The sequence below is a fragment of the Botryllus schlosseri genome, chromosome 10, assembly GCF_051294905.1.
Source record: "Botryllus schlosseri isolate E-star chromosome 10, Bs_hap1, whole genome shotgun sequence".
Lineage (NCBI taxonomy): Eukaryota > Metazoa > Chordata > Ascidiacea > Stolidobranchia > Styelidae > Botryllus > Botryllus schlosseri.
In genome coordinates, this window is record NC_137245.1 from 12,016,693 (window position 1) to 12,033,934 (window position 17,242).

Consider the following 17,242-nt stretch of genomic DNA (forward strand, 5'->3'; position numbering starts at 1 on the left):
ATATTTCGGTAATTAGTTTGTCCCAGAACCGTCGCAGACGGTGATTCGAAAACCAACAATTTGTCACTTGCCCGCGATCGCTATATGTTTCACGCCTCGCGAAAAGTGGCTGACTTTAGTTGCGTGATAAGATCCATGAAAATATTCAATCGATGTGTTAGTTTGTCAACTTGAAATGTAACTCACTACACAAATCAAGTTGTATCGTATTTGAATGTATTGATTCGACCCAACTCAAATCCTATTAACGCGATCCGTTGAATCGAACGTAACCTGAATATTACTGACGCCAACATTCACCCTCATCGGATCATTCACACATTCCACGCCGCTGTTTTAACACTTATAGAATCAATACCAACTATCTCTGACCCGATAATATTCAATCATTTTGGTAATTTGCCAACTTTAAATCCATTCGCGGGATGTACTAAAGGTTAATCCAAATAATCCAGAATGAAATATTTGGACTTTGACATTGTGCGAATTGAAATAGGTTTGACAAACATGACTACCAACTTTCACCCAGTCACATTTCAAGATTATACTTTGAAACAATCCTTGAAACTGACAACTCTATTCACGACTGAGTTTTCCGTTTATCAAATAGAGTTTCAGTAAATACTATCGCGATATTTTAATGTGTTACTACACACAATAGAATCAATCAATGAAATAACACATGTTGTAAATATTTCTAACTTGACAACCACTTGTGCATACCGCGATCGACTTGTGACGCGATGAGTTAAATCGGAATAATTCAATCTATTTGTCGAAACCTTGAACAAACTATCGGGTTATTTTTTGTTGCAATCGAGTGAACGGAAATAGTATTACGTCTCGACATCTCGCCATCTTACCATATTCAAAGAGTCAACCACGAAAACATTGTCAAATTAATCCGTTACCCGACCAACTCAAGCAGTTAGCCAAGCATACACGAGTCCATACAAACACTAAAACCTAAAATCCATAACAAGTTCGGATGTATTCGTATCCCTACGCATCTTTTTTAATCAACTTGAAAAGTCGTTACTATTCTGTAAGATAGAGGGATTACTACGCGGTATATTCTGCAAGACAAACTAATTACTACTCGGTATATTTTGTGAGACAAAAGTAATTACTCTTTGGTACAGGGGACTTGAGCTTAACATAATATGTTCGAGTATACGAGATTTGAAAGTCTGATCGACGTAGTTGCGACTTCATTTCTTACAATCGAACGCTGGTGTTACATTGAAAGTTATCATGCTGTAAACATAAGGATTGACACATCGATTTAACATATGTAATAGTTGATCATGACTTGATTATTAAATTATTCGCGTTAATTAGACCCGGCGTTGTGTTGAAAGTTATGACAGCAACAAACTTTTCAGTACCAATGTTATTAACATATTAAGCTGTAAAACTATGCGTGTCTGAAATGTTCTTGAATGGAAAATTATTCCACCTTGGTACATATCACCCTGCGTATCGCGGATATCAGAAAATATTTTACAAATGTAATTGTCCCCACTAACCAAGACTAAAGATGAAACAACAATTTCCTTTGTTAAACAATAACCGGTACAATACTTTATCATCGTAATCAGCAGTGAGAATTGAAACACTTTCGCACATTATCCGGTGTCAAGATATCACACTAGGTGAATTGACATACCGCCGCTTGCATAATACCTAATCCGTTCACACCATTTCACATACTTTGATCATTACAAAAGTAAATTGGAATATGTTTGCTAGATGCATTCAATTCAGTTAGAAATGTCTGGTGCACAACAATCGTAATATCAAAAAAGTACTTGCTACACTGTTATTTGCTAAACGTGTTTTGCATTGTTGTTCATTTGTAGTATTGATTGTTCTTGAACCCTCAAATAATAATTCCCGACATGAAACCAAGCCACTGAAAGTCGTTACCATCACGAAGAAACAATGTGTACGATGTTTGTCAAATGTATCCTACCTGGCCACCAGAAAACAATTTTCACTCACTCGAAATGAAACCAATGTGATGGTCTCCATTCGATATTTTGTTTGTGTCAAATACTTTACAATGATCACATTTGAGTGGTTGAGGTTTACATCATCAAGTTGTTATTTGTAAATCAAGATTTCGGTAAACTTGTAAATGTATCGTTTAACTAACCAACATTTAGTGATTGTTGAACATACGACTTCGAAATACTGCGTTGATCGTAATTTCCATCATCGTGATAATCGAAGTACATTTCTTTCGAATTCGTAACAACCGGCGTTTCTACGACATGATAAATTTTTGACAAGTTATGCTTAGAAGATTGGTTGCATATCGCGAAAAATAATATACCACTCATATTGATACTGTTACTCCATTGATCGATATTTTCAAACGAGTAAAATTTATTACTTGAGTTTCCCCGCTTAATGTAAATGCAAACTCAGCCGTCTTTTAACATCACAAAGGCATTGATAAAAAGTAGGCAATCAAACACAACACTTTGTACGACACTAATTATTGTTCCACACATCTCATTTCATACTAAGTGTATACGAAAGATATTCACGACACATGAAAATATTCGCTCATGCTACGAACATACGCAATGATTGGTGGTGCTTTCAAACTGTTTCGATATCACAAGAACTTTATTGTCTGAATGGGTGTTCATGTATCTTAATAATCAAATAGTTCAACACAGAACTAGTACTAACAGAAACATCAGAGAGTTGTTTACACAAAAGTTTGTATGTGTACAGTATGCGAAAACCATGTGTAAGTCCAGCACAATTGCAGTATCCATCCGAGTTTAGTCAACACAAATTTATTACAACGGAGCCACGTAAACTTTCGTGAAAGAAAAGCATACTCACTTCCAGAGGGTTATGTCAACACCATAGCAGTAAATCAGCTACTCCAACAACAAAGTACATATGTTTCTAGCCACGATCCTTACATCTTTCACATAGATCAATCTACTTTGCTAACGAAAAGTGCTGAGTCATCACATGATCGCCCTCACAACAAAACAGCTAGTAGATATTATCATTCAAAATATTCCTAACCCTTTACACACCAGTGACAAATCATACAACGAATATGTTTTGTGGGTCGAATTGTTGTTCAGTGTCAAGTCTACCTGTTGAAACGTACATTAAAACAGCGCAATTCAATTAAAACCACGAATCTATTTTCATTTCCTCACAAACTGTCACATACAGAAAAATAAATTTTATTCCGCCAAAACATACTTGTAACCAATCGCTTTCATTAAACACACAACACCATAAAAGTATTTACTTTCTACAACATAGACATTCCGATGTAGTCAAGAAATATTTTTATTAATCAAAATCATCGACTTCTGTTTACGGCGTTAGTGTGTGCATGTCATACATGTGGGATCCGTATTAAAATGGACACGACACGACTGAATGTAAGGAGATAGAAGTCTATCGCATAGATTTACATGTGGTCTTCGCTACGGTTTCAAAAAACGAATCATCTCTTTTGCATTGATCGAGACCGAGCAAGTTAGTTAATGGCCATGATTGTGTTTGTCATATGCGAATGATAGGGTTACTGTCAAATCTACATACAACAACCTTCTGGCACTCATAATAGCAATTTCATTCTCTCCCTTCGTAATTGTAGACTCACGACAAGTATATTGTACAACTCGACAGCTACGTTTAACAACACCAACGACACTAAACATACGATACCTACCCAAGTAAAATTACCATTTTCACCTGAAGGTCAGTCGTTACCTGAGTAAAAATACCATTATTCTTTGGAGATTTATCGTTTAATCAGAGTAACAAAACATTTTCACTTGGGGGTCTATCGTTTCCAAGAGTAACAAGCCCCCTTTCCTTTGGAAATCTATTTTTTCCCTGGGTAACAAACCTTTTTCACTTGGAAATATATTTTTTCTCTGGATAACAAACCTTTATCACTTGGAAATATATTTTTTTCCCTGAGCAACAAACCTTTTTCACTTGGGAATATATTTTTTCTCTGGATAACAAACCTTTTTCACTTGGAAATATATTTTTTCTCTGGGTAACAAACCTTTTTCACTTGGAAATATATTTTTTACCTGAGTACCAAACCTTTTTCACTTGGAAATATATTTTTATCCTACAGCAACAAACCATTTTCACATGGAAAACTACTTTTACCTAGAGTAACTAATCATTTTCTTTTGGAAATATATTTTCTCCCTGGGTAACAAACCCGTTTCGTTGGGAAAACTATCATTTACCTGAGTACCAATACCGTTTGCACTTGGAAATCTATCTTTTCTCTGGGTAACAATACCATTTTCGTTTTGAAAACTGACAACCACACCCGACAATTTGATATTTTTGTATATTGTTGCAACGGGCAGTGACAAAATATACACCAACAACGACTCCGATACATTTGTGCAATCGCATATTTACTTGTGTTGGTGCATCCCATCAAAATCATCGGTTACCCACATGCAATGTGCTCTTGTATATCGAAATGTATGTTTGGGAAATTGGACAATAGGTTTCGATAGGTCTGTGATGTCCGGGTTCGTGCTTTGGATTTTCCAGAGTCAAAATGTCTGAATAAAACACCTCCTCGACGATGGTTGGTATGTGGATAACGGTGTTCGGAAAACGGTTGGATTTATGTCACCCATCGCGATAACAATTCCAGGTCGAGTTTTCCCCGCATGTTTACTATATTGTGTCTTTATTGATCAATGTATGTCTCAACATTCAGTTTGAAATCGGAAACTCTGATAAAGTATGTAACCGGATCCGGATATCAACTCTGAATCGATAAACCAATGAGCAATATTCAAAGTAAACATGTTACACCCTGTGTTTCCACGAGAAAATACCATCCAGACGTACGTCGCGCTTGTTTGCCCACACCAGTATACGCGTAAATGGAGGTGTGTGACATTGCATGCAATGTGTTGGTATACAAACATCGGGGAGTAATCCTTCGATCCACAGACATTATCATAGCCGGTAATTTTGATGCAGATCGAATGTCATCACACCCGATAATGATGTCATACCAATAAGCCACATTGCAATGACTCTGAGTCAATCTGAAGCATGACATACAGACGCACAAACATGGAACCGTAACATGGGTTATTCGCACGACGGCGAAAGTAAACTGTACAGCATATATCAATAGAGCGTTCACGGACATTCACCGTGCACAATCATATACCCAGATTTTCGTTGGATATGCACGAAACCAATAAATCGATACATTTCTGTTCCTTCTACGTCAATAATACAAGCGGCATTCCAATGCATCGCTCGAATATAAGGTTCGTCAGGTGTAAAGTCCATGTCAAATAACACCAAAGTGTCCCTTCCGTGTTGTATTATTTCCACCGACGCTTCTTGTCTGTGTCGTAACACTATGATGCGGGGACTTGAAAAACGGTACATTCTAAAACGGATTGACATGACCAACAGAATCGACGTCAATAGCCTTGTGGTGATGACAGTGTCAAAATGTTACCGATATGACGAGCGTAACCTCGATCTCTTGTGGCGATGACCGTTTCGAAATGTCGCCGGACGAATTCGACCCTTACGATGATGTGTTTTAGTGTGGTGTACGATTGTAGTCTTCATTCCACAGAAACACACCTTATTGGATCACAGTATCAGTCCGAGATTTGCAGAATCACTTTTCACGATATTTATCTGGAGTCGTTATGTGGGAGTAGCGACATCCATGCATCGTGATTTAGTGAAAGACTGATCGCAATCATTTCGAACACCCGTACTTCGATAGTTCACATTGGTCAAACGCTGCAGTCTCAGCAGAAAACTTCGGTGTCGACAACACGACGGATATTGACCGATGTATCCAATTGGTCTGGGTGGTCCGTCTGCAGATAGGGTCATGACTATCTTGTAATGTTACAACACGATAACACCATCGAATAAATCAGTGAACGGTGTCGAAATATCGATGTCATAGCGCGGACTCAGAGTCATTGCAATGTGGCTTATTGGTATTGTTATCGGGTGTGCTTGATGACATTCGATCTGCATCAAAATTACCGGCTATGATAATGTCTGTGGATCGAAGGATTACTCCCCGATGTTTGTATACCAACACATTGCATGCAATGTCACACACCTCCATTTACGCGTATACTGGTGTGGGCAAACAAGCGCGACGTACGTCTGGATGGTATTTTCTCGTGGAAACACAGGGTGTAACATGTTTACTTTGAATATTGCTCATTGGTTTATCGATTCAGAGTTGATATCCGGATCCGGTTACATACTTTATCAGAGTTTCCGATTTCAAACTGAATGTTGAGACATACATTGATCAATAAAGACACAATATAGTAAACATGCGGGGAAAACTCGACCTGGAATTGTTATCGCGATGGGTGACATAAATCCAACCGTTTTCCGAACACCGTTATCCACATACCAACCATCGTCGAGGAGGTGTTTTATTCAGACATTTTGACTCTGGAAAATCCAAAGCACGAACCCGGACATCACAGACCTATCGAAACCTATTGTCCAATTTCCCAAACATACATTTCGATATACAAGAGCACATTGCATGTGGGTAACCGATGATTTTGATGGGATGCACCAACACAAGTAAATATGCGATTGCACAAATGTATCGGAGTCGTTGTTGGTGTATATTTTGTCACTGCCCGTTGCAACAATATACAAAAATATCAAATTGTCGGGTGTGGTTGTCAGTTTTCAAAACGAAAATGGTATTGTTACCCAGAGAAAAGATAGATTTCCAAGTGCAAACGGTATTGGTACTCAGGTAAATGATAGTTTTCCCAACGAAACGGGTTTGTTACCCAGGGAGAAAATATATTTCCAAAAGAAAATGATTAGTTACTCTAGGTAAAAGTAGTTTTCCATGTGAAAATGGTTTGTTGCTGTAGGATAAAAATATATTTCCAAGTGAAAAAGGTTTGGTACTCAGGTAAAAAATATATTTCCAAGTGAAAAAGGTTTGTTACCCAGAGAAAAAATATATTTCCAAGTGAAAAAGGTTTGTTATCCAGAGAAAAAATATATTCCCAAGTGAAAAAGGTTTGTTGCTCAGGGAAAAAAATATATTTCCAAGTGATAAAGGTTTGTTATCCAGAGAAAAAATATATTTCCAAGTGAAAAAGGTTTGTTACCCAGGGAAAAAATAGATTTCCAAAGGAAAGGGGGCTTGTTACTCTTGGAAACGATAGACCCCCAAGTGAAAATGTTTTGTTACTCTGATTAAACGATAAATCTCCAAAGAATAATGGTATTTTTACTCAGGTAACGACTGACCTTCAGGTGAAAATGGTAATTTTACTTGGGTAGGTATCGTATGTTTAGTGTCGTTGGTGTTGTTAAACGTAGCTGTCGAGTTGTACAATATACTTGTCGTGAGTCTACAATTACGAAGGGAGAGAATGAAATTGCTATTATGAGTGCCAGAAGGTTGTTGTATGTAGATTTGACAGTAACCCTATCATTCGCATATGACAAACACAATCATGGCCATTAACTAACTTGCTCGGTCTCGATCAATGCAAAAGAGATGATTCGTTTTTTGAAACCGTAGCGAAGACCACATGTAAATCTATGCGATAGACTTCTATCTCCTTACATTCAGTCGTGTCGTGTCCATTTTAATACGGATCCCACATGTATGACATGCACACACTAACGCCGTAAACAGAAGTCGATGATTTTGATTAATAAAAATATTTCTTGACTACATCGGAATGTCTATGTTGTAGAAAGTAAATACTTTTATGGTGTTGTGTGTTTAATGAAAGCGATTGGTTACAAGTATGTTTTGGCGGAATAAAATTTATTTTTCTGTATGTGACAGTTTGTGAGGAAATGAAAATAGATTCGTGGTTTTAATTGAATTGCGCTGTTTTAATGTACGTTTCAACAGGTAGACTTGACACTGAACAACAATTCGACCCACAAAACATATTCGTTGTATGATTTGTCACTGGTGTGTAAAGGGTTAGGAATATTTTGAATGATAATATCTACTAGCTGTTTTGTTGTGAGGGCGATCATGTGATGACTCAGCACTTTTCGTTAGCAAAGTAGATTGATCTATGTGAAAGATGTAAGGATCGTGGCTAGAAACATATGTACTTTGTTGTTGGAGTAGCTGATTTACTGCTATGGTGTTGACATAACCCTCTGGAAGTGAGTATGCTTTTCTTTCACGAAAGTTTACGTGGCTCCGTTGTAATAAATTTGTGTTGACTAAACTCGGATGGATACTGCAATTGTGCTGGACTTACACATGGTTTTCGCATACTGTACACATACAAACTTTTGTGTAAACAACTCTCTGATGTTTCTGTTAGTACTAGTTCTGTGTTGAACTATTTGATTATTAAGATACATGAACACCCATTCAGACAATAAAGTTCTTGTGATATCGAAACAGTTTGAAAGCACCACCAATCATTGCGTATGTTCGTAGCATGAGCGAATATTTTCATGTGTCGTGAATATCTTTCGTATACACTTAGTATGAAATGAGATGTGTGGAACAATAATTAGTGTCGTACAAAGTGTTGTGTTTGATTGCCTACTTTTTATCAATGCCTTTGTGATGTTAAAAGACGGCTGAGTTTGCATTTACATTAAGCGGGGAAACTCAAGTAATAAATTTTACTCGTTTGAAAATATCGATCAATGGAGTAACAGTATCAATATGAGTGGTATATTATTTTTCGCGATATGCAACCAATCTTCTAAGCATAACTTGTCAAAAATTTATCATGTCGTAGAAACGCCGGTTGTTACGAATTCGAAAGAAATGTACTTCGATTATCACGATGATGGAAATTACGATCAACGCAGTATTTCGAAGTCGTATGTTCAACAATCACTAAATGTTGGTTAGTTAAACGATACATTTACAAGTTTACCGAAATCTTGATTTACAAATAACAACTTGATGATGTAAACCTCAACCACTCAAATGTGATCATTGTAAAGTATTTGACACAAACAAAATATCGAATGGAGACCATCACATTGGTTTCATTTCGAGTGAGTGAAAATTGTTTTCTGGTGGCCAGGTAGGATACATTTGACAAACATCGTACACATTGTTTCTTCGTGATGGTAACGACTTTCAGTGGCTTGGTTTCATGTCGGGAATTATTATTTGAGGGTTCAAGAACAATCAATACTACAAATGAACAACAATGCAAAACACGTTTAGCAAATAACAGTGTAGCAAGTACTTTTTTGATATTACGATTGTTGTGCACCAGACATTTCTAACTGAATTGAATGCATCTAGCAAACATATTCCAATTTACTTTTGTAATGATCAAAGTATGTGAAATGGTGTGAACGGATTAGGTATTATGCAAGCGGCGGTATGTCAATTCACCTAGTGTGATATCTTGACACCGGATAATGTGCGAAAGTGTTTCAATTCTCACTGCTGATTACGATGATAAAGTATTGTACCGGTTATTGTTTAACAAAGGAAATTGTTGTTTCATCTTTAGTCTTGGTTAGTGGGGACAATTACATTTGTAAAATATTTTCTGATATCCGCGATACGCAGGGTGATATGTACCAAGGTGGAATAATTTTCCATTCAAGAACATTTCAGACACGCATAGTTTTACAGCTTAATATGTTAATAACATTGGTACTGAAAAGTTTGTTGCTGTCATAACTTTCAACACAACGCCGGGTCTAATTAACGCGAATAATTTAATAATCAAGTCATGATCAACTATTACATATGTTAAATCGATGTGTCAATCCTTATGTTTACAGCATGATAACTTTCAATGTAACACCAGCGTTCGATTGTAAGAAATGAAGTCGCAACTACGTCGATCAGACTTTCAAATCTCGTATACTCGAACATATTATGTTAAGCTCAAGTCCCCTGTACCAAAGAGTAATTACTTTTGTCTCACAAAATATACCGAGTAGTAATTAGTTTGTCTTGCAGAATATACCGCGTAGTAATCCCTCTATCTTACAGAATAGTAACGACTTTTCAAGTTGATTAAAAAAGATGCGTAGGGATACGAATACATCCGAACTTGTTATGGATTTTAGGTTTTAGTGTTTGTATGGACTCGTGTATGCTTGGCTAACTGCTTGAGTTGGTCGGGTAACGGATTAATTTGACAATGTTTTCGTGGTTGACTCTTTGAATATGGTAAGATGGCGAGATGTCGAGACGTAATACTATTTCCGTCCACTCGATTGCAACAAAAAATAACCCGATAGTTTGTTCAAGGTTTCGACAAATAGATTGAATTATTCCGATTTAACTCATCGCGTCACAAGTCGATCGCGGTATGCACAAGTGGTTGTCAAGTTAGAAATATTTACAACATGTGTTATTTCATTGATTGATTCTATTGTGTGTAGTAACACATTAAAATATCGCGATAGTATTTACTGAAACTCTATTTGATAAACGGAAAACTCAGTCGTGAATAGAGTTGTCAGTTTCAAGGATTGTTTCAAAGTATAATCTTGAAATGTGACTGGGTGAAAGTTGGTAGTCATGTTTGTCAAACCTATTTCAATTCGCACAATGTCAAAGTCCAAATATTTCATTCTGGATTATTTGGATTAACCTTTAGTACATCCCGCGAATGGATTTAAAGTTGGCAAATTACCAAAATGATTGAATATTATCGGGTCAGAGATAGTTGGTATTGATTCTATAAGTGTTAAAACAGCGGCGTGGAATGTGTGAATGATCCGATGAGGGTGAATGTTGGCGTCAGTAATATTCAGGTTACGTTCGATTCAACGGATCGCGTTAATAGGATTTGAGTTGGGTCGAATCAATACATTCAAATACGATACAACTTGATTTGTGTAGTGAGTTACATTTCAAGTTGACAAACTAACACATCGATTGAATATTTTCATGGATCTTATCACGCAACTAAAGTCAGCCACTTTTCGCGAGGCGTGAAACATATAGCGATCGCGGGCAAGTGACAAATTGTTGGTTTTCGAATCACCGTCTGCGACGGTTCTGGGACAAACTAATTACCGAAATATTACCTTGTGAGCGGGCATGAGGGATTGCTATGTCTGAAGCATTATCCGGTGAGTGGTCGTCGGATTTTAAAATTATATCACACCCTTTTGAATAAGCGCTCACTTCACAGAGGATTAGGGTTAGAGCGGAAATAAGTGACAATTTGTCGCTATTCAAGTTACCGACACTGGCGGTCTGTTATTCGTTACTTGTTAAATCTTACCAGCGAAATCAAGTTCTGTGTCAAACTGATTACGAAAATTTCACCGCGTGAGTGATCGGTATGGTTATGACACCAAGTCGTGAAAGATGGTTATGACCGAGACATTATCTTGTCAGCGATCGCGGGGTTTTGCAAACTATTTCACAGCTATTTGAAGTGTTAATTTGTGACCGTTGTTATTGTTGATATTCGAATCACCGTCTACGCCGGCTCTGTGGTAAACTAAATACCAAAATATTACCTTGCAAGTGATTCCTAGACTTAGCAAACTATTTCACACCTTTTTTGCTGAAAGTACGACATGCCGCCCGCAGTCTATACCGAAAGTACGAATCACGACCGCACCCATAAGACGCAATAGCCGCATGCGACCCCCACCGTAAGAAATAAGAGCCGCTCGTCACCCCCGCCATAAAACGCAATAGCCGCATGCGACCGCACCCATAAGAATACATGGCGAGTCACCACAGATCCCGTAAGAATACACGACAGGCGAATCACCGCCACCCCCTATAGCAAAAAAGGCGAGTCACGACCCCGAGTTTTCAATACGATATGCGAGAGATGCCTATACTCGAAAGTGCGAATCACGACCGCACCCATAAGAACACATGGTGAATCACCAACACAGCCTATACGCGAAAGCACGACATGCGAAAGTACGACGTGCGAGGGATGCCTTTACCCGAAAGGGCGATGTGCCACCACGAGTTTTCCATGCGATGTGCGAGAGATGCCTGTACCTGAAAGTGCGACATGCCACCACGAGTTTTCCATGCGATGTGCGAGAGATGCCTGTACCTGAAAGTGCGACATGCGAGCGCACCCCCACCATAAGACGCAATAGCCGCTCGCCACCCCCACCATAAGACATAAAAGCCGCTTGCCACCCCCGGTTTCCCAGCCACTTGCGACCCCCGCCGTAAGAAATAAGTGCCGCTCACCACCCCCGCCATAAGAAATAAGTGCCGCTCACCACCCCCGGTTTTCCAGCCGCTCACGACCCCCGCCATAGGAAATAAGAGCCGCTCACCACCCCCGCCATAAGACGCAATAGCCGCTCACCACCCCCGCTTTTCCAGCCGCTCACGACCCCCGCCATAAGAAATAAGAGCCGCTCACCACCCCCGCCATAAGACGCAATAGCCGCTCACCACCCCCGCCATAAGAAATAAGAGCCGCTCACCACCCCCGGTTTTCAGGCACCTCACCGCCGCGCCCATAAGAACCAATGGCACACCACGAGCGATCTACTATACTACTCGCGTTCACAACAGAACCTTGGTAGGTTCTACACTGTGAACCTTTTTCATATATTACAATTTTCACTTCGTTACAACATCTTTGGTTCATATTTATTGCATTTCAACTGCGGGGCACTCCATACATTGCGCTGGCAGCATTAAAAAGCAACACTAAACGAGCATGCACCTTGACAATCTCAAATGTTTTACTTGCTTTGTTACAAAAGTTTGCTCGAAACGTCCAGGTTTCCGTTTGTGACTCTCTGTTGTGAGTTTTACCCGCCATCATAAACATCACGAGCAAAATACGCAGTAAGCGAATGATGCTTATTCAACCAATCAATGAAATTGATATCGTTTTCTGATGAAAAAAAATCTAGCAGGCGTACGGGGTCAATCTTGACTTCGTATCTTTTTTCTTTACTGCATCATTAAAACCAAATCCGTGCGATTGAGGTGTTGGCCACTGCTGTATAGTGTATAACTTTTGTAGCAAGTATAGAAACCTGTTTTACATTCAGCTCAATATCAATGTAGCGATACTCTGACGCCGGATACATTGTCCTGTCCGGTCTGGTCTCGACCGTTAAGGCGTAAGTTTATGTTCACTATGGTAAGTACTCTTCGAAATTGTTGGCAAAGCGACGGAAAATATTGATTTTATGGGAGTATTATATCCTTTAATTGCCTCAGTTGATACATTTAGGGCAAAGATAATAAAGTTGGATTAGCAATAAAGTCGATTAGCGCGTTCGTCAGGATTTATCAACCCAGGATTAAGGAAACCGGTTGATCGCGGCGCATAAGTTAGTGTTAATCTCATGATTTAACAAACTGGAACAACTATAGATTTCTAGTTATCTATAGAAACTGCGTACCATTCCTACGTCTAATTATTCCCGATAATGACCGTGCCGATTGTCTCCTAGGTTATGGCTTCACTAAACAATCAACGAATTATGTAGGACTACCCGCCATTGCAAAGCGATATCCGTTTCTTAGCTGTACCGTACTGATTGGACACGACTTTCATTTCGCGATGATGATAATTCTACAGTGGCAGTATCGTCGTTAGCAGCCTGTTGTTTCAGTATGGAGATTGTGGGATCTCTAGTTTTATTCACCAACTAGCAGCCAATATATAACGCATTTTCGCATTATGATGCAACAGATAACGCCACTTGATTGAAAACTCGGGACACCGCGACTAACCATCGCGCGATTAGCGGTATTTAATCACACGATTAGCATTCTCCCGAATCAGCTAACTTAATTATCTCCGCACTCAGCGACGTTTAAAACACCAATATGTACTTCGGCATTGTGGCATTATGTAGCCCGAGTCGTCACTAGGTATCTTGTACATTAGTAGGGTATCACTTCATTGAAAGATAGGGTTGGAATTAGCAATATGACGTCACGTGACGTCATGAGGTTCACGTTCGTGTTCACACAGAACCTTTCAAAAAGGTTCGCGTTCACACGAACCTGAACCTTTCAGAGGTTCACACCATCCCTAGCTTGTAGCGCAATCGAAAAATTAGTAATGCTCGCGGCACACTTACAAGAATAGTTGCGTTGACAAAATGTTGTCGCGTGTTAATACGCTGAACTCCGCGTTTGTTCATACGAACAGATACGTCCGAATTGCACTTGCATTGCTGACAAACCTACCCGTATTTCTTTAATTTCAAAAAGTGCCTCTCTCTGTTACCACTCATAATTCCGATCAAAACCGGAATCCATGTTCACATAGACGCGACGATGCAAACATAGCAATATAACTCTAATTGCTTCTGCACCAACCATGAAATAGGATTTTGAAACAAGTCTGCCAAAACTCATCCAACAGCTTTGTAAAATAATGGGTCGTTTCGTATATTAATAAGCTGTGTTTTTAGTTTCGAAGAAGGATTGCTTGATAATTGTTTCCAATCGATTAACTACCTATCATTGACAGAAAATTACGGGAAATATTGTTGCAATGTGATCTGGAATCCAGATGAGGTGCTCGTGATTTCAAGAATGATTTTCCGTTTGACTAAATTCAATATTTTATATATAACTATACCAGTGGTTCCTAACCTTGGAATCAGAACTCACTGGTGCGATTTGGATTCTCAAGGGTGGAAACCCTCGGGTGGTATCGGGGGCGCCAGAGAAAAACGGCGTAGCAGTTGATGATGTAGGCTAATATTCGCACAGGGCGTATCGCCAATCACTGGGGGGGGGGGAGGATGGGCGTGCGTATTAGTACTTTGATCCCGTACCAAACGTTGGTTACAACAACCTTGATTTGATACAGAAAATATCAACGGTTGCTATTACATCGTTATAGTTGAGTGGCCATCGTGCACTATTCCGACGCGAAATATTTCCAATAGTCGAATGCAAACCATGAAAGACCGACAGGAATTTGAACTCTATTCTGTCGTCTCTGGTACAACCCTTGAAATATGGGGGACGCAAGACCACGAATATTTCAGAAAATGGGTGATCCAGAAGAAAAGCGCCAGGAGCTACTGCTTTAGTATAGTCATCTTCGAAAATTCCAAATGGATCCCGGTACACCCGAGAATTTGTGAAAACACACAGTTCGGAAATAAATATCTTAGATTTTGACGACCCGATTATGAGATTTTCCATGTATACAGAATGCGATCCCAAGTCTTACGACTTGTACATGCTTGGAATCTTCGGCGGCGCGGTGAAACACGGAACTGCTACTCTCACTAATGATTTTCAACGTTATGATTTCTCCACGAAAGATTGGTACCAGGTGGACAACCTCTTGAAAGGGAATCAAAGGTGGCGACCATTGACATTTACGTCATTTACGTCAGTGACATCGAAAACGCATCTTGTTTCTTGCTGTAGAACGCGCTTTGCAGTTACCACTTTCAAAAACGAAATGTGGGTTTTAGGCGGGTGTATGGAGACAACTGATCGTGTATCGCCGTACCAAAGCAGTGTGTACGTGTATCACCATCACAAATCCTCGGATCGCTGGAGCCCTCGAAGGTCCATAAGGCGCAATCGAGCGGATTTTTGTGCCGCTGCCGTCGGAGACCGATTGTTCGCTATTGGCGGAGAAGGTACGCAGACGACCTTCACGAGGGATACTGTAGGTAAGTGCTCTCATCGCTTGAGCTCTTATCGTTTTCGCGATGACGACATTGACGGTGATTTTCGCAACCGACACACCGCGGGTTATACGCAGATCATCGACAACGGATCAGAGCTTAAGTGAGCCTAGTGAATTTAGCACATCTGTCTTAGCAAATGTCAACGGTGGTTAGTGACCCTAAATCACCACGCGTTATATGCAATGTTTCTGTAAAGTGCATGATACCGAGTGGCCCAGATTTGAACTATATATAGTGCTGATTTACAGTGGTTCGTTGCAATCGCCAAATATTCATTATCATTGAGTAAAGTGATAGTGTGGCGTGAACGTGAGCGTAGCATATTCTGTAACTCTTCATAATTAGACATTCATGAATTATATTCCGATATCTATTTCTGTTAGGTTATTTTAACGCTTTGCCACGAATTTTGCATCACTCGCGTAACGAAATCTTAATTTCAGTTAGAAAAGCAGTCGAAGAATTTGAAGCCAGCGGTGTTTGGTGCCGGGCTCCTGCAATGTCTTATGCGCGATCCTCATTTGCCTGTTGTGTTAGTAACGACAAAATATATGTCGCGGGAGGACGTTCGCAGTATGGTTTTCACTCGGCAATAGAGTGTTACGATACAGCGACGGATAGATGGGCGGAGCTAACTTTTTTACCGCTGGATTTCCGTAGATCACTTAGATTGGCATACGAAAATAACAACCTGTATGTCGTTAGAAATGATCTCTCCATCGTGAGATACGATCTCGCGGAACGTCCGCTCATTCCGCGGATGGTACCGTCGGAAGATCCATCATGTGAATTGGGTTTTTTTGCCGTCTTTACTCTGAACGGAGAACTTTACGTAATTGGACGGACTGCGACGAACACAACAAAATTTCAGAAGTGTCGACCCCTTGATTATACGTGGACGAGACAACCTCTACCATTCGATCCTTGGGAGAGCGACTACATGGGAATTTCTCTGATCAGAATTCGTACTATGATCAGGCAAGGCGTTTACGTTAAGTGCATTGTATAGTGTTTGCCCGCCAAGTGCCAACGTTCATTCATGGTTTTCACAATGTCTTAATGTGATTGTATATTTCCTGTCTAGGCATAGTTTGCGGTATCTATAATTGGGTATGTTTTATAATAAGTTATATTAAGTTGATGTTCGTGCTCGTATCGTAGTGTAAACCAATTTTTTGCTTTCATTTCGAATATGATCATGTGATCAATGACTGCAGTATCTAGATCAGTGCACGTCAACCTTAAAATACAGACTTGTTGACGCAATTGTGTACTTTTTCACCGCGGACCCGCTAGAGCAGGGGTTCTCAAAGGGTGGGCAACAGGAGCATTTGAGGTGGGCCACAAAGGTATTTGGAAAATTTTAGAATTAATGTAAGTTCATGTTAATCGCTAAAAATATATTCATATTATCGAATTATACGTAGGCTACATCAAGCTTCTCATCCGACTCTGAAGAGACGTAGTGGCACGTATAGAGTTACATTGTACGAGTCCAAAACGGGAGGGAGAAACTGCGTCCTTTTCCACTGGTCATGACAACCTACGGCTAACAGCAACTAAAATAATTTCGAGTATATAATAA

The 17,242-nt window shown here is 39.5% G+C and overlaps 2 protein-coding genes across 2 annotated transcripts in view; both read left to right on the forward strand.

The window, feature by feature from the left end:
* LOC145448807 (uncharacterized) overlaps window positions 1-16,666 on the forward strand; it is a 30,304-nt gene extending 13,638 nt beyond the window's left edge. The window contains exons 6-8 of the mRNA XM_080327258.1: window positions 15,166-15,319; window positions 15,389-15,639; window positions 16,101-16,666. Coding sequence (XP_080183384.1) covers window positions 15,166-15,319; window positions 15,389-15,639; window positions 16,101-16,666 — 971 coding nt within the window. The remainder of the gene's footprint in view (window positions 1-15,165; window positions 15,320-15,388; window positions 15,640-16,100) is intronic.
* LOC145448217 (kelch-like protein 40) overlaps window positions 1-17,242 on the forward strand; it is a 48,472-nt gene that overhangs the window by 2,120 nt on the left and 29,110 nt on the right. The gene's annotated exons all lie outside the window — the stretch shown is intronic.